Source organism: Toxoplasma gondii, chromosome IV (genome assembly GCF_000006565.2).
Source record: "Toxoplasma gondii ME49 chromosome IV, whole genome shotgun sequence".
NCBI lineage: Eukaryota > Apicomplexa > Conoidasida > Eucoccidiorida > Sarcocystidae > Toxoplasma > Toxoplasma gondii.
The window spans coordinates 1,402,803-1,430,506 of NC_031471.1; the positions used below are offsets into that span (position 1 = coordinate 1,402,803).

Consider the following 27,704-nt stretch of genomic DNA (forward strand, 5'->3'; position numbering starts at 1 on the left):
CGTCTGCCGCCTGTCTCGCGGAAAAAGCGTTCAGCCTCTGTACATCAAAGGGCGGACAGGGACGGCGCGGCAACCCCACACACAGGACGGACGCCTGATTGACGAACGAGGCCGCGGGGAGGCTAGAAAGGCAGACGCGTCAAGTCAGCACGCGCCGACCACAGAACCGGCTTGACAAGAGGGCCGAGAAAGACTGCGGTAGATGCTGGTGCCGAGCGGATCGCGACACCGGAGTGGAGCGGCCGCGAAAGACTCGACGACGAGAAACGTCCCCGCGGAGGGGAGAGGACGCAGTGACGACTCCCTCTCTCCGGGAGAGACGAAGTTTTTCACAAGAGACTTTGTGTCCACTTTCGAACTGACAAACAGGGACGAAACGAGACGAGGCGTCTCCTTGCAAATCGACTCCAGACGAGACGATGGACCAGCGTACGCGAGAGTCAGTTGAGGGAACCGCTGCGAGGCACGAAGCAGAGTGGCCAAGGCAAACGGAGTGTTGCGGCCACAGAGACTCCAGAGAACTTTCTGAGCTCTGAAGGCCGACTGGGAAAAACGAAGCTGACAAGGACGTCTTTCACAAACAGGTGACACCATCTGCGAGAGACTCGCACCAAAGAAGCACGACGCCGGCGAGAGCCGCAGCCCCGCGACACAGCAACCAACGAGACACGCGGAAATGCACTTGAACAAGAAACGCGTGACCGAGATCGAGGACCTAAATCTTAGCACACGAGGGATTTGACAAACGCGTTGACGCCACCCAACACCAGCGGCAGGAAGCTGGGACAATACCCGAAAAAGTGTGAAAAACGAACTACGTGTGTCTACGGGGCTTGAACAGACGGGGCTGCGCGGGAGGTCGGACGAGAGTAGCAATCGTGCGCTGCCGTCGCTGGAATTGGATAACTGTGGATCTTGCAATGGATCCCTCTCACGAACGATTATTTCCTTTTACGCCAAAGAGAAGCCGCCTGCTGGAACCTAGACCGGACGACAGACCAAAAAGGGCGCAGGCCGTGCGGCTCTCACCGACACGGTTCTTTTCGCCTGGACCCAAGAAACAGAGAGAACGTCCGTCTTTTTCCGCAAAGATGCACGTTTTACCCGCAGACATTCGTTCGTTGTTCCGCGCCTCACGGCAGCACGTTGACTCCCGAGCGAGGATCTCTCATTGCACCCGCCACTGGGGCTGCGCCATGAGGGCCAGCCTCGCTGTGCACGGCACCGAAAGAGAAAACGTTTAGCTCATCCGAAACAAAATACAAGGGAGGGATTCGGCCTGTTCAAGGGAGATTTGCGGTTGCTCCTTTGCCTTTTTCACGTACGCACACACCGCGAGTTGCGACACGCCCTGTCTGTCGCTGTGGTGGTTTATTCGCCCGACTAGAGAGCTGTTTTCGGCGTCGCACTGCGAAAGAAAAAAATGTGAAGAGGAGCGCACAGGAAAAAAAACACAGGACGGAAGGAGAACCGCGGAGCGACTCGGCACTCACACACTTTTCACGGACACCGGTGGCCAGGTCTAATAACGAGTCTGCCTCGCTCCTCCCACGGTGCCGACAGAGGCTCGTCAATTTGGCCCGGAATTTTAGAGAGGAGCACGAGTCGCCCTCCCTTTGGCCCGGAAACTGGTGATGTCTGGAAATTTCGGCATACAAAGAGTTCGACGGCTCGGACGCTCCGTCGCTTCTACAAACTGGCCGCAGAAAAAAACTCGCAGGAACTGTGAAGGGGGCGGGTGGGACGGGAAGCGACCTGCCTCTCTTGTTCCTGGTTCCCTCCCAGACGCCTGGAAAAAAAAGGTTTCACGGGGAAAAACCGAAAAAAGACGCGCATCGCTCTAGAGCTGATGAGGCACATCCACGCACGCTCCTTCTCCGGGGTTCCTTCACGACATACCCCAGTGGTTAACAGGGAAAAAAGGGATGCACCTGAGCCGCACAAACCACGTCGATGCAGATGTACAAATTTAGAGAGAGGGAAGACCTACACGTCCAGAAGCTCGACGCGTCCGCATGTGTCTACACCACACTTTCCTACTTGGTTACTGTGTGCGCGATGTCCCAGAGGTCGTCACGCGTGTAAGCACAGAAAGAGGCACATATTCCCAGACGTTCCTTGCCAACGTTGCTGCGAGGATGCATTCCTGTCCATTGCTCCCGCCCCCGCCACAGCTCATACAGCGCTTCTCAGCCGCTCTCGCTCCTCCCCCTGCCAGCGCGCACGGCTGCCTTCCGCTTCTCCGAAGCGCCCCCAGCCCATCCAGCCACAGCGCAACCTTCGCATCCCCCGGCAAAAACGAAGCATGCACTTTTCCCTAGTGCGCGTGCTCATCCACCCCCGCGCGACACACGTGCGGCGCCGTCCGTCAGTAGTGAAACGCGTGGCTGGAAACCTGGGAAAGCCCCCCATCTCGGTTTCTTCGCGTACCAAAAGCTCCCTCGACAGTCTATCCCCGGGCCTCTCTAGAAACTGTCTTCCAGCATTTTGAGCGACTTCAACACCACGTTCTGCCGCCACTCTGCCGCCATTGCACACTGTCGACGTTGCAGCCGCGCAAGTTGCCGACCTGCGCAGCGCGTGCCACCCTCGAGGTGTAGAGACACCGCGAGAAGCGCAAGCGCATCGGCGGCAGCTCCAACGAGCGCAACCATTAATGGAAATCTGCCGCGAGTTTTTGGAAGAAGCTGGCTGCGGAGAAACAACCAAGTCCATCCTCGTGGCGGATGACGCCAGTGAAAGCCAATTTTCTTGGTGCGCTACTCGCCAACACATTTTTTTCCGTTAGAAGCTGCAGGCCTCAGCAGACAGCGGCCACCGGTACGCGAGGCCGACCGGTAAGACAGAAGAAACGCTCCATGTCTGCTGTATCTGGCAAAATCCAAACTCAATAATGAAGCAGGAAAGCCATTTACCGGCTTCTCTCCACGGCACATGCTCAAAAACAGTATTTCTTAGGTCAAGATATGGCACCTGGCGAGGCGACGCTCCCACTAAACAAGGGAGGAAGACGTGATCCCCGCACATCCCATACGGTGTTCGTCTCAGATATCTGGCGCCCAGCATCATCATGGCAATACACTACATCATACACACCCACTTCCACATGTTGTTAGGTAGGGGTCTCAACCCCATTCAAGTCTCCCTGTCGGTAGCCAGGTGTGTCCACTAGGGTGAGGCAGCGGCAGTTTTTTTGACTCACGCTGTACAGAACGCGAAGGGATGAGCCGATCTGAACAAGAGGGCCTTTGAAGGAAGCACGCCGTTTCCTTTTAAAAGGAATACGTGGGTTTCGCCTTTGGGGCTTGGCACCCTGTAGCGTCATGCGTTGTCCCGTCAGCCCGTAGTGCAGGAGCCCGGCGAAATTTCGGCTTATATACCGACCGTTAGGGGCGCAGAGATAAGCTGACTTGCTGCAATCGATTTCGGGAGTGAACTGGACAGAGGAGAGAACTTCGAGAAGAACAGACAAAAAAAGCAAGAGGAGGAGCAGCGCGTGCGACAAAGCCTCGTTTTACCCAGCTTTTTCCGCCGGTGCCCGAGAACTAGAAGCACCCAAAGGTTTCTTCGCTCAACCACGAAGAGACTGGAGACAGCTCGTCTGCTGGGCGCATCTACAGAGAAAGATGCCCGATAAGCGGCAGAATGCAGATCTCGCAACAAACTGCATGTTTCTGTGTTTGCAGCTGTTGGTGAATCCCTAGAGACTGGTTTTATGGATGGTGTGGTGACGGGGAGAGGGTGGACAGAACGTTTCCCTTCTTTCAACTAAAGACACTAGGGTCTCTCTGGGAGGGCCACGACACTCGTACAGTGCTGCTTTTTTTCAGCGGCCGCGTCCTGTTCAAAGGGCTGCCTCACCATTCCCTACTTTTTATATGTTTTATTCTTCTCCATGTTTCGCTCCTGGAGCTCCTCTTTGCCTTTTTGTGCGCCTGCATGAGGCACAGGGTGCGCAGCAACAGTCTCGGGTCTTGTTTCTCTGTTTGTTCGCCGTCACTGGAAAAGCCGAGTAAGCGGCTTTGTGAACCTCAACAGACACCTCAGAGACCCCGAAAAATGGCCGGGAGAGCTTTCGCTTTCCCCGCTGGGCCACCAAGCGGCCTCGCGAAAAGCCCCGTCGCCTTAACCCGCGTGCAGGCGCCTTTTGTCTCCCTTCTTGCTCGCCCATATCCGCCAGTCCCTTTCTGTTCTCACACTTTCTCCTCTGCGTCTTCTCTGTTTTCCTGCTACCAACTTGCAAGGGGATATGTTCGTCCGTTCCCTGTTCTTACTCGGAGACTGCGAAGAGCCTTCTCTACTGCGCCCTCCTCTTCTGTCTCATCGTCGCCTTCCTCTCGTGCCTCATCTTCCTCTTCCTCAGCTGCCTCATCTTCCTCGTCTCCTGCTTCTCCTTCTTCGGCTGAAGGAAGCGGGAAGACAGCAGGGTCAGGGAAGAAGAGTGGAGAGTCGTTTTTTCTTTCTCTCTGTGAACTGGAGCAGAAGAAGAGGACGGAAAGGGCAATCCAGCACTCGCAGGACTTGTGGAAGAAACGAACGGCGGCGAAGGATGCACACAGTGAAAAGACACCCGAGCTGTACGACGGACCGTTCTGGTTGAAATTTTGGCGGAGAAAGAAGAGACCTGGCGCGCGAGGTTGAGTGAAGGGGGGATGTTTCTTGACTGCCAGTGTCTAAAACACGCGACCGAAGCGAGAATCGAAATCTCTTCCGCAGGCGGCCTTACTTACCTTCCGGGTTTCTCGAGTTTTTGCCGAGAGTGGGGATTCGCCAAAGGTAGCCGACACGCGTTTCTTTCCCAGTGTTCGTGTTTTCTCTCGCTTCTCTGTTCTGTACGCGGGTCTGTCTCCCAGCTTCTTTCTGTGTCTGTGCGGTAGCGTGTCAGTTGTTGAACTCTGCTACTCTGCTCCCGTGACTCTGTTTCTGTCTTCTGCCTTCCTCGTCTACTTTCTTGTTCGAGTCAAACCGTAGACGAGAAACTGAGACAACAACGACAGCTGTCTCCTTTTCGCCACCCAGTTGCTTTGATAAACTCCAAACGCCGCCTCTCTCTTTGGAAACCAGTTTACAAATGTGTGCAGGCATGCAGATAACGCAGGACGTTCTGCACACACACACACAGACCCCGTCTTCTTTATGCTGCAGTCGAGAAAAGAGCTCCTCACAAATGCACGTTTCACGTTGCGTTCCCCCTTTTTTGTGCACTTCGACTTTTTGTGGGTTAAAGAGAATCGGACGTGGTCACGCGTTCCTTGGGGACCTCTTGTTTCGGCCCTTCCACTTTTCTGCACTTTTGATTCTCCACCTTTCTTGCTCAGCTTTTGTCTGTATCGTCTCTTTCAACGTGTTGTCCTTGTCACACACGGGGAAAAAAGGCATCTCGCACTCGCCTAGTTTCTCGGATCAATGAGCCTGCGGTATGGAAGAAAATCGAATATGTAGCTCCTTTCGGTGGCACCAAAGAGAAGAATTCTAAGCATACTCGCCGTATGTTGACGATTAGTTGACAATGTAAACCTGAAGAGCGCAACCGCTGGTTAGGTTTAACCTGCCTTTTCGGTGCACACGCGTCTCAGTTTTTTTTTCGTCTCTAGCTTTAGGTGAGAGACAGTGGCTTGATACTGTTCACAGAGTGGCATTTCGTACAACGCTTGCGGCCAGAGAATTGATGGGAGGGATATACACCGAATCCGCGATGTTCGCGAGCTTTTTTCCGGACTAGTGTCTAACCACCGGCTTGCTTCGATCCTGATCTAGAAGAGTTCCAAAGTCCTCACGACAAACGTCACGTTCAGCGTAAGCGTCCCATAGGGAGTATGCACTACGCGTTGCACTGGCGGTTTCGATCCAGCCTGTCTCTGTTTACGGGATTCAACTTTCGAGCTACGTCAAGAAAACAGAAGCACCTCCTTCTGTCATGGCTGTGACTGTTCGTGCATTCTCAAGACAGGGTTGCTTGACCGTTGGCGTGTCTCGACAACGGCGTGACAACACGAAAGTCGACGTTCAGTACCTTGACGACATTCGGTAAGATCAGGGAATTCGCGATTTCAGAAAGCAGCAGATTTGTTTCGAGAGGCGTCACGTTTCCCTTCACAGACAGAGGCAGTCATGATGCTCATTGACATTTACGTCTTCATCGTACGTCATATTTCTTTGTTTCCCCTTCCCGTGCTGCGTCACCTCTGGGGAAGTCCACGTCGCTTTTAAAATTGAAGGCCGCATGCATGGTTATTTCCATAATAAATAGACCTTGCCTAGGTGAGTTTTTTTCCTTCTCCGGTTTCGTGCATGCGACGGAGTGCACGCGATTGAGCGAAATCCGAAAGACGTGAAGCAACGACTCACGTCGACTGCTCACGGCTGCATTTGGGTTTGTCTGTAGAGAATTTCTCTTTCCTTCTTTCTCCCACCCTTCTTTCCGGCCACAGCGCCCCATTAGAGACTGGCACAAGACGATGAGAAAACTCTGCCTGGCTTCTGAATGTTTCACTTTATCGCACGCTTGTGGGCTCTCTGCGGGAGTTCTACGCCTCTGCAAACGGAACTCTCGACATGCGTGTGAGCATGCGTTCCATCCCGAGAGACGGCCGCCTCTGTGTACTTGTCGGTGTGCACCTCTGGGCATCTGTATGTCAAATGGTCTCTCTACATCTGTAGATGTCTACATAAATCTATATTGATACGAGCGTCTCCATGTGTATATCTACACTGGCTTTCGATCTGAATCAGTGCATGTCTACATTTATAGAGATGTCTACCTTTTCACACATTTGCTCGTGCTTATACCCACTTATATCTATATGTATATGCGTCTACACCTGTCGATATTCATAAATGTCTGCATGTATATATATTTGTAATACTTATACCCACTTTCACTTTTCTCTTTGTCTCCGCATTTTTTAGCTATCTCTCTATGAATTTATCGATGTACCTTCAGGTACACATCCTCGTGCTACGGGAGAGTGCTGCGACAGAACGAGAGGCTCTTCTGATCATGTTACACGGGCTAGGTGACAAATCGAGAGAGCTCTATTCCCCTATTCTCCACTCTTCTCTCCTTGCCATGACTGTCTCTCTTCGCAGCAGCGCGTGCATGTCTTCACATCGTCTCTGTCGTTCTGTTCAAATACACCTACGTGTGTATGCGAAGCAAAGCACCACCAAGAAAGAAACTACGAAGCGTTCTCCAAGCCTGAATTCAAGTTAGCATGTAGGAGGGCCTCCAACGCATTCACCTTACGCCGGAATGTCACGTTACATGTAGAGCAACCTACGAATAATCCTCTCAGAAAAGAGAATCTACACTCCATACAGTGAAGGACGACAACTTGCAGTCTCTGAAGATATCCACGCAATTTCACAAAGTGACTCCAAAATTGGGAAGGATAAGGAAGATAGATCCGGTCTATTGTGCACAAAATCCGAGCTTCGGGGGCGAGAGCTGCACTCGAAAAAAGTGAGATAACGGCTACCGGGAATGTGTCTACATATACAACGTACATATGACGCCATACGGATTCACATGCAAAGAGACAGATTGAAAAGAACAGGACCAGAAAATACTCAATATTTCTTTGTAAAAACCCAAGACACTTAGGATTGAGCGTTGTAGTTGAAAGGTGTGAGGTAACAAACTTAGGTAGTATACACATATACATATATATATATATATATATATATTATATACAGTTGAAGGTGCCATATTGTACAAAAGGGAGAAAGACTACCGAAACGTTTTCAAAACCTCGAGAGGTTTAGGCTTGAGGACTGTACTCAAAAGGCATAAGATATCGATCGTAAGGTATCCAGTGGAGCTCTTCCGCTTTGACAGCTCTCGAAGGTCGCCCTGCTGCTTCCTTGAGAGCTTTGATTTTCTGCTGAGGAAGAACGAGGAAGAAACACTCGCCTTTGCTTTTCAGAACTCCGTGGTGCTCGAGGCAAGCCAAGATGTCTGCTTGCTCAATGCATGTCATCCGAGAGAGGTCCTATGAAAAAAAGAAAACATGGCAAATCAACCCTTCGTTTCTCGAAGAGGTGCAAACAGGAAGCTCCGGAATCCTAGAGATCACACAAGAACGCGCTGTACAAACAGAAAAAACGGCAATAAAGTTGCCGGGAAAGGATCGAAAGTCAAGAGACATTGTGTCTCCGACTCGTCAGCGAACCTCCATAATGACGACTACCTAATGAATGTTTCCATCACACCAGCAACTCGAGTCCCTACCTGTTCACTAGTCCTCACTGGTCCACTTATCTATCTGTATCTATATCTCTCAATCTCTCCCTTCCACTTTCTCTATCTCTCTCTCTCCCTTCCACTCTCCCTATCTATCTCTCTATGCTTGTCTATCTGCCCATCTACCTATTTGCATCTACGCCTGAATCGATATCTATCTACCGCCTCGGTACCTGGCATCCTCTATACATCTGGGTGAGCGTATCTAAACAGCTCTGTACTGAATCCTGATCTGAAGAGATTGGCGGTTGTATTTTTTAGCCTCTGCGGCTCTCTGTCTCTCTGGACGCGCTTCGTCTTCTCGGTTCGACGCGAAAAAAACGGACGAGGCCAGCTCCAGTAGTGCTTCTTCTGCTTCGAAGGAAAAGGACTGTCCTGCGTTTACCTGAACAGAGATGCGGCCTTCGTTTCTCTCGAGGAGAGCGAGAATCGCTTCCGTCCAGAAGGCGATGTACGAGGCCTTGCCTAAGTCCGAGAGCGGCCGTTCGGGGGTGCCTGCTTTTCGCTCTGCCCTCGACAGTGCGTAAGAAAAGTTTATCAGAAACTTCCCGTAGCCTTTTCGCTGGTGCTGCATACAAGACAGACAGACACGGAAGAGCGCGCCTCCTGAAAACAAAGACTCTGGAGAAGCAGGTCTTCCTTTGCGCAGAGCGAGTTCGTCGCTCGCGCAGGAACCATCTGAATGCCGAAACGCCCACCCCAAACATTTCCTCTGCGCATCCGTCCGCCAAACACCCTGATGAAACCAGCATCGCTCCTGCGCAGACATGCGTGAATGACTGCATGCGGCGAAAAGCGGAGAAAACTGGAGAAAACCGGAAAGCTGCGTTTTTAGGTGAAACAGCGACGGCTTGCGATCGGTGTCTTACGCAGAGAGGTCCGTCTCGGTTTGCGGAGTGAAGACATGACTTCGCATCCCGAGGAGAGAGACCTTTTTTCTCGACGCGTTCGCACACAAAACAAAAACATGCAGAGACACAGCGACATGTGCATGCAGATCGTTTAGATACACACACCGGCACATACACCAGTATTCGACGTCACCATGCGTATGGCCAAGACCTTTCTGAAGAGCTTGGTCGACAGAGAGAAAAAGGAGCGCTCGCAGATTTGGAAAGCGTACTTGCGGCAGCGTCAGGATGCAAGAGACGTTGTTCTTCGAGTATTTCTCTTTGGAGAAGTAACCTGTGATGTGGTATCCCTTGTCGTCGATCTCGGTCATCACGTAGAAGAGGAAGAGACTGACAGGGTGCCTGCAGAGAAGATCCGTTAAGGGAGGACAGAACGGACAGCAACTGACTCAAGACAACCATACAGCTAAGACCGACATGACGGATGTACGTTTCCAGCGTTCCCCGCAGTCAGGTTCGACTTGGATGCGTACCATAAATAAGAACCAAAACGCTCGAGAAAACGCACAAAGAGCGCGAAGACCCTCGAGGCAGAGCAGAGAGAGAGGTGAAAAACCGCACGAGAGTACTTTCTCGTCCTGCATCACTTGCCTGCCCAGCGCTGCCCAAAGCACAGAGACAGCATCCACTGGAGGCCTTGAAACCTGAAGCGGAATTGGCAGCTACCTCAAGAAGGAAGAACGAAACTCGCATGCGCGTCGTTCAGACGAAAAAGGACGAGTACGGCACAGTTGAGGTGTGTTCCACTTGGCAAGGAGAATCAAACGAGCGAAACGTACCGTAGCGTTTTGTGATCAAGAAAGAGCTTGGAGAGAAAGCAGAGATTCTCACAATAGACTCGACAGTGGTTGCCATCCACCTCGAACATGGCAATGTCTTTGTCTCTGAAAGCAGAAAAACAATTGGTCTGGCTGCAAGAGCCCTATAACCGGCTGTCCCTACACCGTCCTAGACCGAGGATGCTTGAATCTCAAAGCAGAGCTTGTTTCATCGTATGTTTCATCGGCTGTTTTACAGAGTTTCGCGTCTTCGTCTACACGGCAGAAGCTGCTACGACATGCCAGCGACATGCAGTATTCCCCAGGAACTCTCTCTCTCTCGTCTTTTTTCTCGAATCGTGGAAGGGACGACCATCCCAAAAGACGTAACAGACGAAGCACGACAATTCAGAGATGCAGAAGAACGCCTTCATCGAACTCTTCAAAACGCTTCCAAGCCACCCGCAGAGCGCTCACCGGAAGGGAGTTCGCCACCCAGTTCAGAGCATGCACAAGAGACCGAAAAATGTAAGAGAGAGAAAAACAAGAGGCGAAGGAGAGGGAGAAATGCGGGGAGAATGATGGGAAGAGTGAGGACGAAAAGCGTTTTGTACGAAAAGAGGAAGATGTCCATAACGCGGATTCGAGAGAACCGGTACCTGTAAATCTCGTTTCCGGGAGGATGCCGACACTCACAGAGACCTGTGTGGCGTCGAAGCTCGGTTTCTTCCCTGCAAACAAGACAACGGACGCGCCCACCGCAGACTCAAGATGAGGGTGAGAGAAGGCGTAGGCAGCGAAAAAGACTCTGGGGTGCGAGCCAAGGCCGACGCATGCAGCGCGTTTCTCACCTGAAGAAGGTGAGGCAAAATTCACAAATGTGAAGAGTCTGGACGTTCTGAAAGAGCTTCGGATACGGAGAGAAATACCATGTGTCTACGCTGTAGCGGCCCATTCGAATTGTGCCGATGCTCTTCACTTTCGTCGCTTCTTCATGTTCGCGCAAATACTCCTCGTCCATCCCTGAAAACAGAATGCCTCGCGGTTCTCTCTGGACTTTGCTCATGCCGCCACCCTCTCGAAGCATCTCTCTCCAGAGACAACGAACTCTTCAGCAACAGCCAACAACACACCTAAAATCGAACCGCCTCCACAGTATATAAATATATACATATAAATATATACATATAAATATATACATATAAATATATATATATATATATATATATATATATATTTATGTATATATACGAGTGTCTATTCTTATGTCGAAGACGCATGCAACTGGGTACGGAGAGAGCAACTCTGACTGCCCGTGCAGAGACGTACACAAGTGAACAAGTGAAGCTCCGAAAAGAGGAGCAAGGAAGGAATGGAAAGCAAGAAAGTTCCTTTTAGCTGTCCATTCTCGGACATACGTATGTGTGTCCACATGCATGTTTACAAGAGAAAAGGTACATGGGCAGATGCACGTCGTCCGCGTCCACATGCAGACAGGCTTTGTCTGGTGTACATGCGCATAGAGGCGCAGTTAGCGACGCGCCAGCGGTTGAAGCAGATCAACTGTTGGAGTATTTCGTTTCTGAACTGGTCCCGCGAAGGCACGACTACATGTTATTCTTAGACTGTGGGAAGGTCTCCTGCTTCCCCAGGAGAGAACTGCGGAGAGACGTTCGTTTCTCTCAAGTTCGCGACTCTCGACCGAGGGAAGAAGAGACAACGCACTGTCTTCAGCCACCAGTGTCACTCTGCTGTCCGATTTGTCTCCACAAGAACAACGCAGCTTGGGGAGGTGTTCGTTTTCGCCTGGGGATTTCTCAGCGCGGCAAGAGTCGGGAGCTCAGAATCGAGCAGGGGAAAGGGGAGGAGGACCTGATGAAGGTGTCTGGCGGACGTCTCGCGTTTCAGATGGAGCGAGACATACAGGCGCATTGAGGAGAAACACCGTGCGAAAGGAAGTCGATACGGAGGCGATCCGCCGCGTCCACTGCTTCGTTGCACCGTGGCACAACGTTGAACGTCCCGCATCGACAGGATCGGTAAAAAAAATAACGGCCAAGAATCCATCGACCGGCCAGGAGACCCACCTGCGTGCTCGTCGTCGCTGGAGTCAGGAACCTCTTTAACGCACGGTTCGTCCCTAGGCAAATCGCTCTCGTTCTCTCTGACTTCCTCCCATGCCTTCCACTGATCTAAGCTGGAAACACAGAGCGACAGGACATCCGGGGGCAGGGGAGTCCGGAACAGTTCAGAACCGCCATGCAGGATTCAGAAGTCTCTGACTGCTTCCACGTAAGCTGATGCATCTACAGCGGTGTCGCGATCCACGCTCCTTCCGTCGCTTGCTTGTAACCACCCGGATTCGCCTGTTTGTGACGGCTTCTCTTTCGTTCTATGAATGCATCCCTTTTTCTCTCGACCTTATTCAGTTCTCTGTCTTCAGAGCGAGCGCAGAAGCCATTCGCTGGCTCGGTCTCACGTCCACGAGTTGAGGGCGTATCCCCTCGTTAGCGCGAGGTGTCGAGACACTCGGCAACCGCCGCCAGAGGCGCGAGGCGAACAGGCGAAGAGCGGCAAGGAGGAGAGAGCGAGGACGAAGAGGAAACAGGGGGAGAAGAAAAGGCGGGGAAAAGGAAACGTTTTGAAAACCATCGACCGAGGAGACTACAAGAGAAATACACCTCTCAGCGGAAGTAGCTTAGAAGCGGAGGGAGCCTGGCGAGAATGCAGTAACCAGACGGTCCGGGAGCAAGAAAGGAATCTCTGAAGAAGAGACTCAAAGAGAGAAGAATGGAAAAAGAAGACGACAAGGGCAAGAAAACGCGGAGGACAAGCGAAGGAGATAAACCGATCTCTGATTATTCTCTGCTTTCTCACCGTCTGTCAAATCCGAGAAAATGGACGTAGTAGTCGTAGTTGTCGGGAGAAGGTTTCGAACCTTCACGGCTCTCAGAACTCGAAGAGCTGGAGCCGTCCACTGGCGGAGCCACCCTCATGCTGAAAGGAGACACCGACGGAGACACTCGACACAGGTTGTGGGGCAGAGCAAGAACAAAAAGAAGGGCAAGCTGAGACGAGGAAAGGAAGAACGGAGTCGAATAAGGAATGGGAGAAGGAGCAGAAGAGACACCCCGAACAGGAAATGACCTCAGAGAAAAAAAACAGAAAGCGAGGAGGAAACGAGAGGGAGAAAACTCAGAAGGAAACGGGGGAGAAGAAGGAGAGACAGCCGCCAGATGAATGGAGACAAAGACACAAAGAGTTTATGTGTCTTGCGTCTGTGTTCAGGTGGAGACATGTATGACAACAGCAAAGAGGACGAGGACAGGAGGAATACCGGCACAAACAGAAGTCGAGCAAAAGTCACCCAGAGCTCGCGAATGATTGACAGACTTCGGCAGACTGGACGGCTCCCGCCCGTGAAGTCACTTGTTCATCTGTTTTTCAGCGAAACGCCGACGCCACCACCCTTCAGGACAGGAGCGTCAAAAAAAACTACGACTTTCTTCGTCTGCGAAGGAGTATCTCTGAGATTCGAGGCTCTGCTACAGCGCAAGCAAGTTCACACTGGTAGACGTCAAATCGACTACACAGAGACACTCCGGTCCCCAGGATACGGATGGTGCCGCGAGCAGCGAGGCCGTCCAGATGGCGACCAGAGCCGCTTTCGTTTGGAACCTCGGACCGTACCGCGCGTGGACAATCGAGCAGAGCCGCCAAGCGCCTGCGAGAGAGTCGCGCGCCCAGATGACTTGCTTCACGGGCAGCGCGTTCGGAAACTGGAGACAAACGCGAGAGAAAGAAACGAAAACCGGCGAAATGAGGCAAGCACAGAGACGGAGAGAAGAGAGACACAGGGACAGGAGACACTCCGACAGAGGGGTGAAGGCGTGAGACGAAGGAAAAAACGCAGACGAGAGAGACGAGAGAGATGAGAGAGACGAGGAGAAGAGAGCAAGAGAGAGACGAGAGAGATGAGAGAGACGAGGAGCAGAGAGCAAGAGAGAGACGAGAGAGATGAGAGAGACGTGGAGAAGAGAGCAAGAGAGAGACGAGAGAGATGAGAGAGACGAGGAGAAGAGAGCAAGAGAGAGAGACACAGAGAGAGAAAGGAGGAAGAAAACAAGGAGAAGCGCGCAAAAGGAACATGATGACCCGCAGAGCGCAGAGCAGCACAGCTACTCACCGAGACGACGTAGGAATCGCTCATCTTGGCAGTGCTGATGGTCTTTCCACCTCTTTTGCCCTTGCAAAGTCCGGCGCCGGCCTTCACAGTGCCCTTGCCTGGAGCGGCGGAGGCGCCCTTGGAGATCGCCGGCTGGGGAGGCCGAACGGCCGACGGAGCTCCCGCGCTGAGTCGCGGAGCAGCCGCTCCCGAGACTCTCTTCATGGCGGGCAAGAGAAAAATGAGGAGGAAAATACAAGAGATAAAGAAAAAAAGAGAAAGAAAAAAGAGAAAGAAAAAAGCGAAAGAAGAAAAAGCAGAAAAAAGAGATAACTGGGGGGAAAAGAGGAGAGCTGTGGGAAGAGAGAGAGAAAGACGAACAGGCAGAGAGAGGAAGACGAACAGACAGAGAGAGGAAGACGAACAGACAGAGAGAAGGCCCTCTGATAAGAAAGGCTCCCCTAGACGAAAAACGACGTAGACCGTCCTCCAGAGAGACGTTTTGATAAGAAAACGTAGGGTGGCACTGCCGCGGCAAAGAACGCCGTAAAAGACGAGAGAGAGTGAAACGGAAGACGAAGGGGAAACGAACAAGAACTCAGCGAGAGTGGAGAGAGAATCGTTTTGAGGCAAAGGAACGACAAGAGACAGACAGCGAACGAACGAGAACAGCCAGAGAGCTAGCGCCGAAGAGAGAGAAAGCGAAAAGGACCAAGAGAGCTGGAAGAAGAGACAAGTCGCAGGACGGAGACCAGCTGAGAAAGCCGAGCGCGCGGAAGTGACGCGTCAGCGAGGACGCGAAGGCAATTGCGAAGGAAGAGCCCCGTAAACGTACAGAGGAAAGCGAAGACACGGCAGAGGAAGCGTGAGAAGCGGATGAGTGAAAAGGCGAAGCTGGAGAAGAAGACGAAGCTGGAGAAGAAGACGAAGTCGTGAGGCGAAGGCGAGAGCCATATAGAAGAGGGGGGGAAGGCGACGAAGGCTGTCTACAGAAGCTGCAGAGGTGAGAAAAGCGATGACGAAAGGGACTCCGAAAAAAGAGAGACCCCAGACAGTTAGCTTCCGACAGACTTCCAGTCTCTTTCACTTCTCCTCGCCCTCTCGTCGCCTCCGTCTTTCCCTCTCATCTTCTCTTGCTTCTTTCTTTCATTCTCTGTCTCTCTTCCTCTGTTTCTCTCCTCGTTCTTCTCCCTCTGCTTCTCAGACTTGTTCTCTTCTCGCTCTTCACGGAAGCTTGTGTCGTCTCTCTGTGGCACCTTGGCGCTGCGAAAGTCGCGACACAACCGAGGCCGCGTTTGGAGTCTTGCGGCGGAGATTCACAGTGGAACAAGCAGAGCCGACTCCTCTCGCGGAGAGGCGAGAAGGCGACGAAAAAATCTGAAATTTTGCCCGCGTAAAAAGAACTGAGCACCGTTCCTCGCCTCAGCGCTCCGCCGGCGCTTGCTTACTCAGCAGCCCAGCGGGAGAGCGAGAGAACAAGGACGAACGCAGCTCAAAGACTGGGACCTTTGAGAAGGAGAAACGCAGGAAGAAAGCCTGACGGAGAGGCGAAATGTTCTGCCTTTCACAGGGACCGCTGATCTCTCTTTTTCCTTCCTTTCTTTGTGTGCATGCGAGCACCTGCACCCCGCCGGTTTCGCCTGTCGCGACAGCAGACACGCGCCATGGAGAGAAAGTCTTTTGTCTCGCTTGCTTCCAGTTTCTTTCTCGCCTCTTTTTTCTCCTCGCGCTTCTCTCCTGGTCTCGACAAGTTTTTCGTTTCTCTTCCTCTCTGACGGCACTACGCCGCCTGCAGGCTCTGTCTCCTTCGCGGGTGATCGTCTTGCCTCGCGCGTCGAGCGCCAACCTCCTTTCTTCTCCTACACGTTTCGTTGTCGTTCTGCACATTCTTCTCCCCGTATCCCTCTTTCCATCTTTCCATCTTTCCATCTTTCCATCTTCGTCCACCGCTCTCTGTTTGGTCCTTTCCTTCTTTCTTTTCTTCTTTCTTCCCCTCTTTCTGTTTTTCCTCTTCCTGTCTGTGTCTCTTTCGCGACCTCCGTCCATGTATCCTTGCATCTTGTACGCTTATTATTGGAGGCGACAGCACCTGCGAAGTCCTTTCTTCAGAGGACGCAGCGAACCTCCTCTGAAACTTTGTGTCAGCGCTAAGTCTGAGAAGCAGCGAACCGTGGGGAAGACAAAGCATTTGCTCCGAGAGGCGCGAGACCGAAACGCACCATGCAGCTGCTGCTGTCAAATACTCTCTCTTCTTCCCGCTCTCAGCTCATTCCCTCTCATCTGTGTACCTCTTCTGAGCTCTCGCCTTTCTTTCTGAGACGTTTTCCGGCTCTCCACTTCTCTTGCCTCGCTCGTTCGTTTCTCGTTCTCTCTCTTCTCTCCTCTTTCGCAGCGGCTTCTTCGCCTTCTCTTTCTCCTCCGTCTTTCCTTCAACCTCCTTCCTCTGCTCTCTCTTCTCTCTCTTCTCCATTTTCTTCTTTCTCTTCTCTCTCCACTACCTTTTCGTCTTCTCCCAGTTCTTCGCTGAATTCGCATCGATTGTTAAAGCCATCGGGATGGTCAGGGAAGAGGCGGTATCTCAGTCCTTCCTCTCAAAAGGAAGGAAGAAGTCTCGTAAAACATAGTTTTTTCCTCCGTTCGGAAGGCTTCGGGGAGCTTGCGAGACGCAGCGATGGCCTCGCAATGACAGATGGCGAGTCCGTGGGGTGTATGTACACCCCAGGGCACGTCTCGCCGTACACGGTTTCGGATGGGGTACGTGAGTATCGATTTCTGCCTCGTTCCTCCTCCAGTCTCCTCTCACGGTTTCTCGCCTTTCTTTTCTCTCTTGAGCTCTAGACACCCTCTGCAAATGTCGAGACCCTTCAAGCCTTCGCGGCGGTCTCGTTCCCTTGCCTGTCTCCTCGTTTTTCGCGCGCCTCTGTCAAAACCTGTGTCGGAAGCGTTGCAGCGAAACGTTCGACGCTCCTTTTGTTTGTCAGAATTCTTCTCTTCTCTTCTCCCCATGCTTCTGAGATTTCGCTTTGCGGGTTCCGTCGCTCAAATACAAGGTATTCGTCTTCCCTGAATTTTTGCGTGTTTTTCACTGCTGTATGTTCTCCACACCATCTCTGCGTCCACAGCAACCTGGTCCGTCTCACTCTCTTTCACCCTATCTTTTTGTCTTTTTTTCTGTCTCTCTAAATCGTCTCTTCACATTGTCGCGAACTTCTACGGCTTCCTGGGGTTCTTCGTTGCTCTGTTTCCTTCTCCGTGTCGCTCTCCAAATCTCTCTTCTCGTTTCTGCATATCCTTTGCACAGCTCGCTCTTGCCTTCTGTCTCTCTGCCTGGTCTGCAGGGAATGGTCTCTGCGTTCTTTCTCATGTTTTGCGAACTTTGTTCTACGTTATGCAGAGTTCGTTTCCAGGTCGAGAGGTCTCGGAGACGCTCGACCGCTTCTTCCTCCGTCGGCGAGTCCTGTTCCTCCAAGGTCCGTTGACTGACGAATTGGCGTCTTTCCTCGCTTCTCAGCTGCTCTTCTTGGCGGCGCATGCAGAGGACGAGAAGGGAGGACGCGACGAAGGAGAGAGAAAGGAAGACGAAGAAGACGACAGAGGACAAGACCGGAACAGGGCGTGGAGGTCGGACGAGAGAGTCTTCTGTGTGTCCTCCCAGAGAGACCGACGTTTCGCGTCTCCGCATGACAGAAAGCGACGTCGACAGATGCCCTTCTTCTCCTCGCTCTTTCCAGACTCCTGCACAGAATCCGAGTGCTTGACTTCAAGGAGACAACAAGAAAGTGAACAGAGACAGACGACCGCCTCTTGTCTTCCTCCTGTTGACCTTCTCATCAACTCCCCGGGGGGATCGGTGACAGCAGGTACAGAACTCGAAAATGTTGCGCTTTTAACACAGCCTCAAACTCCACAAGAAGGCCGTGAAGAACACGGTGTCGTTCATAAATATATACATACATATAAATATGTACATACATATATTCATACATATACATCTATATAGACAAACATAGAATTATATACATACATGTATTCATATATATATATATATATATAAATTCATATATATATTCATATATATATTCATATATATATATATATATATGTAGATGCACATGCCTGTGCCGACACGCTGTGCGGCGACTTGTCTCACGGTGTTTTTTGCCTAAACTGTCGTCGGTTCTTCTCTCTGTGAAGTGACTCCTGCACCTCTCTCCTCTCCGCTCTAAATGTCTCTTTCCCCCATCCCCATGCTTATCTCAGTATGGCGCCATGTATGTATTCACGGACATCGACATTTATTTACATGTGCCTAGCCACATATATATATATATATATATATATATGTATATAATATAGACTTATATCAGTGAAGATACATGCGTATGTGTAGATGTCGGCAGCTGTTTTCGTGCGTTTCTGCCGTCATTCAAGAGGCTATTTGCAGTCTCGTTGTTTTCGTTTCCAGCGCTGAGCCTCTTGGATCTCCGTCACTCGCTGCCTTTTGAAGTCCACACCACATCCATCGGTCAGGCAGGGGGCGTCGCGGCGCTTCTCCTCGCTGCGGGGACGCCCGGGCATCGCCGCGCGTTTCCTTCCTGCCGCTTTTCTCTTCGACAAATCGAAGGTGACTGAGCCTTTTCTGCAGACGCAACTGTGCAAACGTCTTCAGAGTCCACTCCTCAAACTCATCTGAGGTCGCGGCAAGCGATCGATGTCCAACGACGAACGGTCTTCCATCTTTATGAGGGCTACCTGACAAATCAGGTCTATACACATACCTACTTATATACAAAAGGAATCCTTTTATACGCAAGTATTTTGCATGTATATACACACAAATGGACATATGTATGTATATACATATCTATGTATAAGGCGTATATGTAAATGCATGTATAAGTATCCGTGTATGCGCGCCGCATGCAGGAGAGTGCTGAGACAGAACTATGGCAGGTGCCAAGTATATGCGTCTGCATGTACATGCGAGGGTGTAGATGAGTGAATGCTGCTTTGTCTTTGAAGGGGCGTCTGTGTGGCTTCTTCGCTCGAAGGGTGCAGATTTCATGGCGAACTGGGAGTTCCAACTGTTCACTCTCCTCAAATATGCGTCTCGCTTTCACTGGGAAGTCAAACGCCCTTCGCGTTCCATCTTTCTCAGGTCGCGTCGAAGGCCAGGCGGAAACGATTGAGCGAGAAACCGCCGAGATCGAAAGCGTCCAGCGCCTGGTGTACAGACACCTCGCGGCGTTCTGCACTCGGCGCGGTCCAGGAGATCGCGGGAGCGAACGAGAGAGCCATTCAGAAAGGGGAGAAGCGGGGGAGGACAGAGAACGGCTTGCGAAGAGGGAGAAAGAAATTCAAGAGGACTGCGAGAACGAATTATTTCTCAGTGCGGAACAAGGCGTGGAGTATGGACTCATCGACCAGGTCATCCAACCTCTCAGAGGCAGGCCTCATTGAAGTGAAATCGATACCCGATGAAAACCGCAGATTCCGCTTTTTTTCCGAGGGTCCCCACCGTTGCAACTTATATCCTTATCTCTACAGAGAGATATATTACGTCCCTGACTGTACATACATATATATATATTTATATTTATTTATATCTATTTATATATAGGGATTGTGGGTGTAGGTGATTTGGTAGATCCAGGGAAAGTGAAGGCACAGGTATTGGGTATTTCCTTCTCCTTCGTGAGTGTGGGTGGGGGCGAAAAAACCGGTACGTTTTTCGATGCATGCATTGCCGACTGGCGAGAACTCCGAACTTCTCCACAGTTTTGACGAGCTTCGCAGTGCCGAGTGTGTCTTTCACTCTATTTCCGAGAAGCCGTAAGCAACTGTTAGTTCATTTGATCCTTTGAGTTCTCTCTCCCGCGACCGCTTCTCTCTTCTACGATTGATTTGTTCGCTTTCCTCATGTACGTCCGTTCCCTCCGTCTTCGTTTCTCTTGTTCCGCTCGCCCATGGTCTCATTCCTCGCTCTCGGCTCTCTCCCTCACGTCTGGCCTCGAGTGAGTGGTGGAGAGACAGACGGCAGGAGGCAGCGCGATCGAAAAAGCAGAGACACGGCGACGGCCGTCCGAGAGAAAGCACCCGAAGCCTCCAGAGCAAAACGACTCGGAGAGAGGAAAAGCAGCGTCTTGCGGACGTGGAGAAATGCATGCCAGTTACGACTTTTGCGTGGAACGAGCACAAGTTGTGGATCACGACGGATCGAGGCAATTCGTTTCAGGGGGACATACACCCGGAACTCCGGCACAAAACATTTTTTCGGAGGAAAGCGCTCGTCGACGCTCGCTTGAGGACGCGAGATCCAGTCCTCTGCTCCTCTCTGGCGGTCCGTTTAGCCTCGAATGCGTTTTGTCTTTTCTTCCGACCGTTTCGTCTCCCTGCGCGCCTCTCTGTTCTCTGCGCGAGTACTTGTCCACTAGAAAGGGGCTTGGAACTCCTCAATTCGCTTGGCGATGTTCGCCGGAGAAAAGCCGAAAAACTCGTAGAGAGCCTTCGCCGGCGCGCTCCCTCCGAACGTCGGCAGACCGACATGGACGTCAAAGTACTTCTCCCATCCTGAGGAAAGCCACAGAGGGACTTAAAAAAAGCGCGTCTCTTCTTTTCTCCATTTTGCTCTCCACTTTGCGCGTCGCGCTCAAAAACGGCGGAGAGGGCACCCGCGAGAAGCCCACGAAAGCGCGGTGCTTCAACGCAAATCCTGACGACCAACCGACACCTTGCCGACTCAGAAGAAAACTCCTTCCCCGCACACATACCTGCTGGCACTTGTATGTAAGTTCATAAATATTTAAATATGCATAAATATATATATATATATATATTTATATATATTTATATATATTTATATATATACTATGTATATTAGGTATTTTATGTACACTAAGGAAGTAGACCGTTCTCTGGTCGGGAAGCAGTGAAGCGCAGAGAGACGCGGGTGCACTCACCGAAGGGAGACGCAGCTTCCACGTAGGCAGTGAGGACTTTGCCTTGTCTGCGTTCGGAGAGACACAGAACTTGGTTTCTGTACTCTGCAGGTTGTTCATCGAAGAGCGTCCAGCAAGGCATCGAGACGAGGCGCACATCCCAGTTGTTCGTCAGGAGTTTCTTCGCCTCTACGCAGAAGTGGACTTCGCTCCCGCTGCCCGCGATGACGACCTAGAAGCGACAAGACAAAGCACAGACAACAGGTCGAGAGACGGAAGACGCAGACGGAACGCGAGTCAAGACCAAGGTCTCACGGCGGACAGACACAGTCAACAGAGAGAGAGAGAGTGAGAGAGAGAGACGCAGACTGCGACCTCACACACAGACGCGGGGCAGTGAAGAGCCACCGAGACAAACGCGGAGTCTCCGAGACGCGCGGCGAAGTTGCATGAAGAAAAGCGAGAGCCGGCCGAACACTCCGAGAGAGACGAGGCCAGGCCGGAAGCGGCGAGAGGCGAACGGAGACGGCAAACAGGGCCCGACTCAGAAACGCAGAGACGGCGAAGAAGATAGAGACACAAACAGAGAAGAGACCGAGTCTTGGAGAGAGAGAGAGATGACGCATGAAGTCGGAAAGGCGCGAGTCGCGGCCCATACCAGCAGTTTGTTACCTTCTTCTTTCCGTTGTTCTCGAAGTCGCTGAGAACGTACGCGCCCTTGATGACGCCGTCGAAGGAACTTCCTTGCAGGACAGGAACGGAACTACGACACAGAGAGAGAACCGTGACGCGCTTCAACTCGTCTCGCAGCCAGACCGCGTAGGCGCCAGCGACTTCGGTGCCGTCTGCATGCAGAGACGGAAGAAGACAGAAGAAGCAAGCCTCCGTGAAAACATGAAGGTCGGAGCCGCGGAAGAGGCCTCGCGAATGCGTGTCTCTCAGCGGGCCAAAAGAGAGATAGAACAGTCGAAACGAGGGAAGGGAGACGAGTGGAATTCTTTCTCTTTCTGTCAGCCGACGAAACAGTCGAGTCGTCGCACAAGATGAGGAACGAACAGGCATGCGGCGTCGTGAAAAATGCTGTTCTTCTGCAGCTTTCTAGAACTTCGCACTCACTGCCTCTTTTCACCTGCTGTTTTCGCCGACTTCCAGCTCTCTCTCCCTCTTCTTTTTCGTCTTCCTTCTGCTCTGCCCTTTCTCCCTCTTCTTTTTCGTCTTCCTTCTGCTCTGCCCTTTCTCCCTCTTCTTTTTCGTCTTCCTTCAGCTCTGCCCTTTCTCCCTCTTCTTTTTCCTTCGTGACGGACCCGCAGGTCGAATGGCGATGAGGTTTGGAGTCGCCCTGCAGAGCGCGAGGACTTCGATGGGCTGGTGGGTGGGGCCGTCTTGGCCGAGTTCGATGGAGTCATGCGTCGCGACTACCAAGACTCCACACTTGGACAGCGCCGCGAGACGCACTGCTCCCCAGCCGTAAGTCACAAAGTTCAGGAACGTCGCGCAGAAGGGGCGCATGCAGCCGAAGTGATACAGGCCGTTCGCCATGGCAATCATGGCATGTTCGCGGACTCCAAAGTGGATGTAGCGTCCAGATCGGTTCGCCACCTGGAACGAAGGCTCTTTCAAGTCTGTGCAATTCGACCCGGTCAAATCCGCACTGCCGCCGATCTGAACCGAGCAGGGAAGAAGAGAGAGAACCTGAGAGAGTGAGAAGAAGAAGACGAAAAAGAAGAAGAAGAAGAAGAGGACGAAGAAGAAGCGACCGACGGAAGACACGACGAGGAAGACACGACGAGGAAGACACGACGAGGAAGACACGACGAGGACGAACGGAGAAGACGAAAGCCAAGGAAGAGACTCAACGCACTTGGACGAGGAGAAGAACGAAGAGATTCGGCAGAGAAACCGTGAACGATAGGGAACAGAAGACGTCAAAGGTGGGGAAGAAAAAAAGTCAAACGTAGACAAGAGGCAACGAGTCGCCAACGCGAAAGGCACCCGAGAAGCGAAGGAACAGCAAAAGATGTACAAGAGACGCTTAGAGCATCCGACGCAGAACAGGGTGTCGTCTTGGGCTGACCCTGTGTTTGAACAAAGTTGACAAACTCTTTCAAAGGACGAAAGAAACGCAAAGCAACGGCAAAAGGGACTGAAGGGCAAATGGCGCCGTTGCCTTCTCGATACAGGACATCGAAAAACATACACGTCAAGGTGCAGAACATGATGGTTTTCTCAAGAGCACACTGGCGAGTCTGCAACGGGTGCGAGAACCTCGAACCGGTGGGTATTCGCCTGGTGTTTCTATCTTCTTCTTTGTTCACTTCCAATACTGTGTTCTTTGCTAGAGACCTTCTCTGTTGCATGTCTCATGCTCGCGCGCGTCCGGCCTCTGTCCAGGAGGAGCTGCGCTGTCCTTTCACTGTCCTGTGCTCGCTTCCCGGCGACATGCGTTCTCTGTCTCTCTGTTCTTCTCCGTTGACAGAAGGCCCTCCAGGTCCGCTGTACAGCCAGCTGGCCGCGTTGGTGTCCTTCCTCGACTCGACGTTGGCTGCTTCTGTCTCGATTTTTCTCGCGAGTTGCATGCGTTCCGCTGCTCACCAGTTCGGGCATGAAGTCTTTAATTCCCAACAGCATGCGTCCCGAGTGCGCGCGCGTCGAGTCGGCTTTCTCTTTGGCTTTCTCGCCCAGCGTCTTCAAGGTTTCCAAGACTTCCGGCCGCAGTTTGTGACTGAACATTCTCTCGATCTCCTCACCCTCAGATGGGTACTCTTTCTTGTATCTCTCAAACAGCGCGTTCCACGCCTCCACGGAACGTTCACCGCGCTCCTGCACTTGTGCGTAGAACTGCAAACGCCAAACGAAAAGACGCGACTCCACCGATCCTTGCACCCAAACGCCAGTCGCTGGAGACTCCCCAAACGTCTCTCTGCTTCCCCACATGCATACGTGCAGATTTATATATATATATATATATAATATATATATATATATGTCTATATGGACAGAGAGACTCCACTATGCAGACCGAGATACACTTGCCCCAACATAGATTCACGCAACCATGTACACTTGACACACATGGACACACGGATATCTTCGTCTACATACATACAGATATATATATATATATATAAACATATACATATATATATATATATGTATATGTATATGCATGCATGCGTCAATACTTTGAAGTGTGTGTGTGTAGGCTGTGGCCTGTTCCGGCGGTTTTCGGACGGAGGCGTCGAGTGTCGCTTCTGGCATACTTGTTTGACTTCTTCAGGGATTTGCAGCTTCTCGTCGGGGCTCAGTCCGCACTGTTCCTTGACGGCTCGCAGCTCTTCTTCAGACAGGGGTGATCCATGGACTTTCGCAGTTCCTGCCTTGCTTGAGAGGAAACCGATTGTGGTTCGGACGCAAATCAGCGTCGGCTTGTCGGTGCGTTTCTTCGCGTTCTCCATGGCCTGAACCATTCGAAAGCAGCAACTCAACACAGGGACGTGCAGAGAACAGGAGAAGGCCTTCAACTCCACTCTCCGAGGCAGAGAACAGGACAAGCTCCACATGCGCCGGATCGCGGGGACGCGTCGCGGTCGCTGCTTCACGCTGAGACCCGCGCAGAGGTAAACGTTGAAGAGCAGCGAAAACGCGCATGTCGACTCAGCCGCTCTCGTGGATCGCGAAGCAGAGACATCGGTGGACGACGCTTACACACCGCGACTTCCGCAGCTGCAGGTGCATGTCGCCGGCACCTTCATACACGGGCACCGCATGGCTGGAAACGGATCGCAGCGTCCCCCCAGCGAAGTTCCGCGGTGACAAGCAGTGACAGACAAACGATGGTTTTGCCATGTGTGTGAGACCGTTCGGTGGGTTCCACAGGCCTTTCGGAGATCCGAAGACGGAGAGCAACTTCGTGAAACACTGGCAACGCGGTCCCCACCACAGGACTGTCCAGAGAGACCCCAGAGGCGTCGCTTCTCGCGGAGGCCTTACCTGAACCAAGCCGGCGACGTCGGTGTTCCCGTCATCCACGACGTCCACATGCCAGTCGTAGGCTTTGAAGCGCTGCTGAACTTTCTCCGAAAACGCGAGATGGAGTTCGCCGTCGATGGTGATGTTGTTGTCGTCGTAGAGCACCGTCAGGCGGTGCAGGCCAAGATGGCCCGCGAGAGAGCAAGCTTCGCTCGACACTCCTGCCAACGACGACAGCGGCAGCACGGAGAGAGACAGGAAACAAAAACATGAACGAGAAAGACAAACAGCGCCGCAGACAAGGAGCGGAAGGAACCGAGGACAAGCCGCAAAGAAGAGTCCGGTGTGAAGGGGGGGTGTGACCGGCACAAAAAACGCGTCTCAGACGTTGCTGCGTGAACGAGGCGCGGTTCGTCGAGAAACGCGCCAGCAGAGCGACGTTCACTGAAGTTCGAAAACGCGCATCCAGGTCTGCTCCGCCTACCTTCTTCGAGACAGCCGTCTCCGCAAAAGACAAAGACATGATTGTCGAAGAGCGGGAACCCATCCTTGTTGAACTTCGCGGACATGTATTCACTCGCGAGTGCAAGGCCCACTGCGTTGCTGATTCCCTGGCCCAGGGGACCTACACACGCATGCAGATTGAACAACACCGAAACCATACATACATATACATATATATACATATATATACATATACATATATATACATATACATATATATACATATACATATATATACATATATATATATATATACATATATATATATATATATATATGTGTATTTATTGTGGGTGTGTGAGTTGCCTTGGGTGTTTAAATGAAGAGGCGGACTCGTTTCTTCGTTTGTCTGCACATCGCGCGTATTGCGAGAGAAGATGTCGGTCGCGGTTTCGTTCTGTGCATGCGTCGGTCGCGAGCGTTTCCTGGATCTCTATGGAAGCCCAACTCGCGGCCGACCGCCCCCGGGAGTTCGAGATAGCTCTGTTCTCACTTCCGTTCCTCCTCGCCGTTTAGCGTCTGAGGAACTGCGACCGCAGCGGCCGAGAGCGACAGGGGTACCGGGAGAGACTCGAGGTTACGCCTGTGCAGCTGGCGGCCTCGAACGCCTCCGCCGGAGAAAGCCGTCCTCACCGGTTGTGGTTTCAATGCCCGCGGCGTAGTGTGCCTCAGGGTGCCCAGGAGTCTTGCTGTGCAGCTGGCGGAACTGACGCAGATCCTCGAGGGACATGTCGTAGCCTGAGCGCAGAACGCGAGACGCAGCGAGGACTCCCAAAATTGCGATCGAGACGAGCGGAGAGAGAGAGCGCTGCACCGACAAGACACCGAGACGCCGTCACCCTCGCCTCCGCGTCTTCCTCTCGTCGCCGGGTAAGACGCAGCCGAAGCGGCGTGGATGACTGCCCTTCAGCGTCGCCTCCAGCAGAAGGCTGCGGAGACGAGGCCGACTCGCAGACGCACTCACACGGTCACTCATTCATGGCGGCGCAGGCGCCAACCGGCGAGGCGGAAGACGCGAAGACGGAGACAGCGAGTCGAGTTCACGGAACCGAGGCAACGCCCGGAGAAGCGACCTTCTTCCGGCGGGGTAGACAGACAGACAGGCGAGGCGCGGCCGTACCTGTCAAGTGCAGCATCGAGTAGAGAAGCGCACAGGCATGGCCATTCGAGAGAACGAAGCGGTCGCGGTTGAACCATTGCGGATGTTTTCCCGAGTGTCGTAGCACGTAGCCCCAGAGCGCATGCGCCATCGCAGCCATGCCCATGGGGGCGCCAGGATGCCCGCTGTTGGCAATCTAAAAAGGCAAAGCGATGCACAAGCCAATGCCACGGGTGCATGCAACCTTCTGCATGCTCATCTTTAGAGGCAAAGGAACGCGTCACGAGACAGAAGGCGCATGTCTTCATCGCGCCCTCTCTCTGTATAGACGCACACGTATCTAAACGCATAGACGGACAGATACAAAACGCGAGAAGCGGCAGATTTACTCACAGATATATATATATATATATATATATATCTGTGTATATGCAAATGCGCGTGTATGTCTATACGTGTATTTGTATATACGTATGTATCTGTAGAGAACAGGGGAGCGCGAGAATGTAGGTAGGTGTAGATCTATATCCACGCGTCAGCATTCACAGGTGGAGGAAGGAAAGTGCCAGACGCAGAAAGCACATGTGTAAATGTCTCTCTCTATCCGTAGATCCATACATGTACATCGACGTCTATACATATATATATATATATTTATATACGTATATATGTACATATGTACATATGTACAAATGTAGGAGAGCCAGAGAGCAGAAAGGACGGCTTCAAAGAGGCCAGAGGGAATTACAGAACATGCGCATGCAGTCTATCGATTCTCTGCTTCCGCCGGTAGGCACAGGGAGAGCCGACACGAGCATCCGCGAGTCGCCGCGAAGCGAGAAGGACAGTGACAAAGCGCGAAAACGGACGCAAGAGTGAAAGAAACGTTGGGAGACTCACGGTAGGCAGGTCCGCGCCGAGACAGCGAATCGTGTTCACGCAGAGGACGTCAGTGGCGCCGAGTTCGGTTTTTCCAGGAGAAACTTTCTTCTTCTCAGGCTGGTTGTTGGCCTCGCCCAGATGGGCGTTGGAGCCCCGGCGCTTCTGCGGCATCGTGGAAGAAAACGAAGGAAAAAACGGAGAAGGAGAAGAGGAAAAAAGAGAAACGGAAAAGAGAC

The 27,704-nt window shown here is 52.2% G+C and overlaps 4 protein-coding genes across 4 annotated transcripts; 2 read left to right on the forward strand and 2 right to left on the reverse strand.

Annotated features, from left to right (window-relative positions):
* The first annotated feature begins 2,931 nt into the window (after positions 1 to 2,931).
* Positions 2,932 to 5,116, forward strand: TGME49_318340 (hypothetical protein). Its single transcript, XM_018782925.1, has 3 exons — positions 2,932 to 3,116; positions 3,173 to 3,285; positions 3,341 to 5,116. The coding sequence occupies exon 3, from the start codon at positions 3,940 to 3,942 to the stop codon at positions 4,639 to 4,641; it is 702 nt and encodes a 233-aa protein (XP_018637999.1). The 5' UTR covers positions 2,932 to 3,116; positions 3,173 to 3,285; positions 3,341 to 3,939; the 3' UTR covers positions 4,642 to 5,116.
* A 1,976-nt stretch (positions 5,117 to 7,092) lies between these two features.
* On the reverse strand, positions 7,093 to 15,669 carry MYSTA (histone lysine acetyltransferase MYST-A). The gene is made up of 10 exons (XM_002369731.2): positions 14,098 to 15,669; positions 13,602 to 13,690; positions 12,789 to 12,908; positions 11,999 to 12,108; positions 10,763 to 10,934; positions 10,571 to 10,642; positions 9,933 to 10,037; positions 9,366 to 9,495; positions 8,628 to 8,810; positions 7,093 to 7,991 (listed from the first exon to the last, which is right to left on the reverse strand). The coding sequence occupies exons 1-10, from the start codon at positions 14,299 to 14,301 to the stop codon at positions 7,761 to 7,763; spliced, it is 1,416 nt and encodes a 471-aa protein (XP_002369772.1). The 5' UTR covers positions 14,302 to 15,669; the 3' UTR covers positions 7,093 to 7,760.
* Positions 15,670 to 15,790: 121 nt separating this feature from the next.
* Positions 15,791 to 19,924, forward strand: TGME49_318320 (ATP-dependent Clp endopeptidase, proteolytic subunit ClpP domain-containing protein). The gene is made up of 4 exons (XM_018782924.1): positions 15,791 to 16,830; positions 17,471 to 17,936; positions 18,542 to 18,700; positions 19,235 to 19,924. The coding sequence occupies exons 1-4, from the start codon at positions 16,297 to 16,299 to the stop codon at positions 19,534 to 19,536; spliced, it is 1,461 nt and encodes a 486-aa protein (XP_018637998.1). The 5' UTR covers positions 15,791 to 16,296; the 3' UTR covers positions 19,537 to 19,924.
* Positions 19,685 to 27,697, reverse strand: TGME49_318310 (transketolase). The gene is made up of 11 exons (XM_002369729.2): positions 27,487 to 27,697; positions 26,608 to 26,782; positions 26,121 to 26,225; positions 25,468 to 25,608; positions 25,005 to 25,204; positions 24,275 to 24,472; positions 23,607 to 23,852; positions 22,319 to 22,676; positions 21,687 to 21,859; positions 21,036 to 21,246; positions 19,685 to 20,646 (listed from the first exon to the last, which is right to left on the reverse strand). Exons 1-11 carry the CDS (start codon positions 27,637 to 27,639, stop codon positions 20,507 to 20,509), a joined length of 2,100 nt encoding a protein of 699 aa, XP_002369770.1. The 5' UTR covers positions 27,640 to 27,697; the 3' UTR covers positions 19,685 to 20,506.
* Between the last annotated feature and the right edge of the window lie 7 nt (positions 27,698 to 27,704).

Coding starts and splice junctions, on each gene's coding strand:
- TGME49_318340 (XM_018782925.1), top strand. CDS start 3,940: ATGAGGCACAGGGTGCGCAGCAACAGTCTCGGGTCTTGTTTCTCTGTT.
- MYSTA (XM_002369731.2), bottom strand. CDS start 14,301: ATGAAGAGAGTCTCGGGAGCGGCTGCTCCGCGACTCAGCGCGGGAGCT. Junction 12,909..13,601: donor TGCTCGATTGTCCACGCGCG/GTACGGTCCGAG, acceptor GTCTCCTTTCAG/CATGAGGGTGGCTCCGCCAG. Junction 7,992..8,627: donor AAGGCCGCATCTCTGTTCAG/GTAAACGCAGGA, acceptor TTTTTTTCATAG/GACCTCTCTCGGATGACATG.
- TGME49_318320 (XM_018782924.1), top strand. CDS start 16,297: ATGCAGCTGCTGCTGTCAAATACTCTCTCTTCTTCCCGCTCTCAGCTC. Junction 17,937..18,541: donor GGGGGGATCGGTGACAGCAG/GTACAGAACTCG, acceptor TTTCGTTTCCAG/CGCTGAGCCTCTTGGATCTC. Junction 18,701..19,234: donor TTCTCTTCGACAAATCGAAG/GTGACTGAGCCT, acceptor CATCTTTCTCAG/GTCGCGTCGAAGGCCAGGCG.
- TGME49_318310 (XM_002369729.2), bottom strand. CDS start 27,639: ATGCCGCAGAAGCGCCGGGGCTCCAACGCCCATCTGGGCGAGGCCAAC. Junction 26,783..27,486: donor TCGGCGCGGACCTGCCTACC/GTGAGTCTCCCA, acceptor TTGCCTTTTTAG/ATTGCCAACAGCGGGCATCC. Junction 24,473..25,004: donor ACGTCGCCGGCTTGGTTCAG/GTAAGGCCTCCG, acceptor CGAATGGTTCAG/GCCATGGAGAACGCGAAGAA.